General features: G+C 35.8%; 1 protein-coding gene across 1 annotated transcript in view; it reads left to right on the top strand.

Annotated features, from left to right (window-relative positions):
- Positions 1 to 4,136, top strand: part of LOC105535382 (cytochrome P450 2C9-like) — a 79,723-nt gene that overhangs the window by 43,426 nt on the left and 32,161 nt on the right. The window contains exon 6 of the mRNA XM_011974451.1: positions 875 to 1,062. Coding sequence (XP_011829841.1) covers positions 875 to 1,062 — 188 coding nt within the window. The remainder of the gene's footprint in view (positions 1 to 874; positions 1,063 to 4,136) is intronic.

The raw sequence follows: 4,136 nt of genomic DNA, 5'->3' as shown, positions 1-4,136 counted from the left end.
GTATTCTGTAGCAGTTGGATAAAATATTCTGCAAATATCTATTAGACCCATTTGGTCTATAGGGCAGATGAAGTTCAATGTTTTCTTGTTGATTTTCTCTCTGGATGCCCTGTCCAATGCTGAAAGTGGGGTGTTGAAGTCTCTAGCTATTATTGTATTGTGGTCTATCTCTCTCTAGTTCTAATTATAGTTCTTTTATATATCTGGGTGCTCCATTGTTGGTTGCATATATATATAAGATTGTTCCATCTTCTTGCCGAGGTGACCACTTTATTACCAATAGTGATCTTCTTTTTCTCTTCTTATAGGTTTTGTTTTGAAATCTGCTTTGTCTGTTTTAAATATAGTAACTCCTGCTCCTTTGTTCATTTCCATTGGCAGGTACTGTCTCATTCTATTCCTTTATTTTCAGCCTACGTGTGTCTTTATAAGTGAAGTGTGTTTCTTTTAGGTGACAAGTTAATAGGTCTTGTTTTTCCATCCAGTCAGTATGTCTTTTGATTGGAGATTTTAGTCCATTTACATTCAGTGTTATTATTGACAAGTAAGGACTTACCCCTGCCCTTTTGCTATTTGTTTTCTGGTTGTTTTGTGGACATCTCTTCCTTCTTTCATTTCTTCCTGCCTTCCTTTATTGAAGATAATTTTCTCTGCTTACATTTGTACAGATTTTTCTTAATGCCTACTTTATAGCAGTTGCACATTTGTGCATCTGTAACAGTCCTCTCTTTAAGGTTGCATATACTTCTATCACTATAATTTAAATTTATAATGAGGTTTGGATACCTTCATCATGATTCATGTACCCTTGAATTGCTACAACAAATGTGCCATTTTTCTCCTTTTCCATCAGTTTTTACTTGTGTCTTGTCAGCTAAAGTCCAGGAAGAGATTGAACGTGTGATTGGCAGAAACCGGAGCCCCTGCATGCAGGACAGGAGCCACATGCCTTACACAGATGCTGTGGTGCATGAGGTCCAGAGATACATTGACCTCCTCCCCACCAGCCTGCCCCATGCAGTGACCTGTGACGTTAAATTCAGAAACTATCTCATTCCCAAGGTAAGTTTGTTTCTCCTACACTGCAACTTCATGTTTTTGAAGTCCCCAAATTCATAGTATCATTCTTATCCTCTACCATCACCCGGCGAGAGAAGTGCATAACTCATATGTATGGCAGTTTAATGGGACTTTGTGTTGTTTCCAGTTTGGGGCTACAGAGTTTTGTAACAGGTCCTTGTGTCTGGCAGTGTGTGTTTTCCAGATTTATTTTCTTTCTTCAAGATTGGGTTGGCTACTCTTAGGTGCTTATATTTCCAAATACATTTTAAAGGTATTAGTTTGTCAATTTCCCAAATCATTGGGCTGGAATTTCTGTCAGGGTGACATTAAATTTGTAAGTCAGTTTGGAAAGAACTGAATCTTGACACGTTGAGTCTTTCTATTCCTCAATATAATTATGCTTCCAATTTATTTGGGGTTTCTTTTATTTTCCCAGGAATGTTGTGATTTTGTTGTCATGGCTTTCAAGTCTTTGGTTTTCCCTAGAGAATTAATATTCTTGTTGTGGAACATAATTAGTTTTTATCATTCTGATGATGTTAATCTGTCAACTTTGCTAATTTTATGAATCACTGTTCATAATTTATTTCTGGATTCATTGTAATTTCTGTGTACATTATATGTATCTGGATTAATATTGTTTTATTTCTTATTTTCCATTTCTCATGGGCTTAATGTCTTTTTATTGCATTCATTATTGCATTGGCTAGAATTTCTAGGAGAGTGTTGAATAGAATTGGTGACAGTGGGGATCCTTGTTTCTCATTTCTAATCTGCAGGAAGCAGTGGAAGTTTTCCATTTCAATATTGAGAATGATGCTTGAAGTAGATTTTGGTAGTTTTTTTTTAATAAGATTAGAGAAGTTTGCTGTCATATATATATGTCACCATTGTGTATAAAATCTTATCAATCAATTCTGGGCATCTATTTATACAATTGTGTGTTAGTCCATTTCCATTGCTATAAGGGAATATCTTTGGCTGGGTAATTTATTTAAAAAGAGTTTTATTTTGGCTCATGGTTCTGCAGGCTGTACAAGAGGCATAATGGAAGCAGGCATCTCCTCCTAGTGAGGACTTCAGGTAGCTTTCAATCATGGAAGAAGGTGAAGGGGAAGCAAGCGTGTCAAATGGCAAGAGAGGGTGTAAGGGAAAAAGGGGTAGAAGTGACTTTAAACAACCAGCTTGTGTGTGAACTAACAGAATATGGACTCACTTATTATTATGGGAAGTGCTTTAAGCCACTTATGAAGAATTCATCCCCATGTCCTAAATACCTCCCACCAGACCCCACCTACAACATTGAGAATCACAATGAGATTTGAAGGGGACAAATATCCATTCAACATCAGATTATATATATTTGACTTACATTCCTCACTAAATAAAAATAAGTATGCACATAAAGATGAACTGACCTTCTTCATATTGTTTAGTACTTCAGTGTTTACATTCACAAGAGATTTAGTTTATAATTTTCTTTCCCAGAATTTTCAATATTTTTGATATTAAGATTATACCAGTCTTATAAAACTAGGCAGGAAAAGTTTCCTAATACAAGTCTGTTTTTATTGCCATTCCCTCTCCCCACTTTTCTTCTTGTGATAACTTAGTTGTATCTTTGAAATGCCTGATAAATTTTGGTTAAATACCAGATGTTATATATAAGAAATTGCAGAATTGCAAAGGAAGTTTATATTCTTTAAAGAAATATTCATTCCTCTCCCATAGGCAGTCATAATGACATAACACCTGTTGTCATGATTCAGAATTGGACGTAATGCAAAGACAGCCAAAAATTGAGTGTCAATGTTAGCTTAGCTCTCTGAGTTTCTCCTACCTCTGGAACCTTGAGACCAATTTTTGTCTCAGTGGTTTTACAATGCGTTCTATCACATGGTTTCTGTATTTATCCAGACACTCCAGTTGCCATCTCAAACCTACTTTTTCCAGTTAAAACGAATACATATTATTAGTGAAATAAAAAGTAATATAACTGAAACTTGTATTTTCTAGGGGAAAAAGCAATGAGATTGATAAGGTTGCAATTACTAATGTCATCTTTTGAAGAAGACAGAATTGATAATTGACTGAGAGATTATGCAGCTTACCCTAATGGTCACTGATTTAGTACAAGAAAAAAGACTTCAATGCACTCTGTTTTCACAAACACAGGAGGTAACAAGAGAAGATTTCTGTTTCTCAAAATTAGGGTCTGAGGGTAATAGTAATGAAACTTACTTCTTCTCCTATAACTAATAAAATGAGAAATATACTGAAGAATCAGGCAGGAGTTGCCAGTCTCCCCAGTTCACTGCATCAGCTTTGGTGACCTGCTGGAGGGGAAATGCTGTATTTGATGAGCTTCTTCATTCACCCCCATGCAGGGCAACTCATGCTGTGTCTGGTGTCTTTTGAGCCCTGAGAAGCCAGAGCCCAAGGGAATTACCCATTGAATCCCTTCTTTATGGAATAGCCCAGTACAGAAAAATGCAACAGTGTGTGGCCAATTCTACCCTCTTTACAAATCAGATATATGTGTTCTTCTGTCACAGGCTGGATCCATTTGTCTAGCTGGAGATAATAGTCTGAGACAGGAGTTGGCAAACTTTCTGTAATGGGCCAGATAGTAAATATTTTAGACTTTTCCGGCCATGTGGTTTCTGTTGCAATTTTTGACATCTGCTATTGTAGCATGAAAGCAGTCATAAACAATCTGTAAATGAATGAGGATTGATATGTTCCAATTTTTATAGAAACAAATGGAAATTTCCCATAAAATGTTTGTTTCAAAAATATTATTTCTTATTTGCATTTGTTCAATGTAAATACTTTTAGCTCACATACTATACAAAAACAAGTGGCAGGATGGACTTGTGCAGGGAGTATTTTTTATTGATGCCTAATATAAGAAATTCCTGTCCAGCAGAATTTTCTGCAAAGATGTGCGATTGATTTGTGCTTTTGTGTCCTATTTAAAAAATATTTGTCAGCACAAGACTCCAAAGACTGGCTTTTAACTTTCCCAGAATTTTTGTGTTTTAGCTCTTATATTTAGATCAATGACATATTTC

This window comes from Mandrillus leucophaeus, unplaced genomic scaffold, assembly GCF_000951045.1.
Source record: "Mandrillus leucophaeus isolate KB7577 unplaced genomic scaffold, Mleu.le_1.0 Scaffold1452, whole genome shotgun sequence".
Taxonomy (NCBI): domain Eukaryota; kingdom Metazoa; phylum Chordata; class Mammalia; order Primates; family Cercopithecidae; genus Mandrillus; species Mandrillus leucophaeus.
The sequence above is the reverse complement of the archived record's forward strand: the minus strand, read 5'-3'. Positions and strand labels throughout refer to the sequence as shown.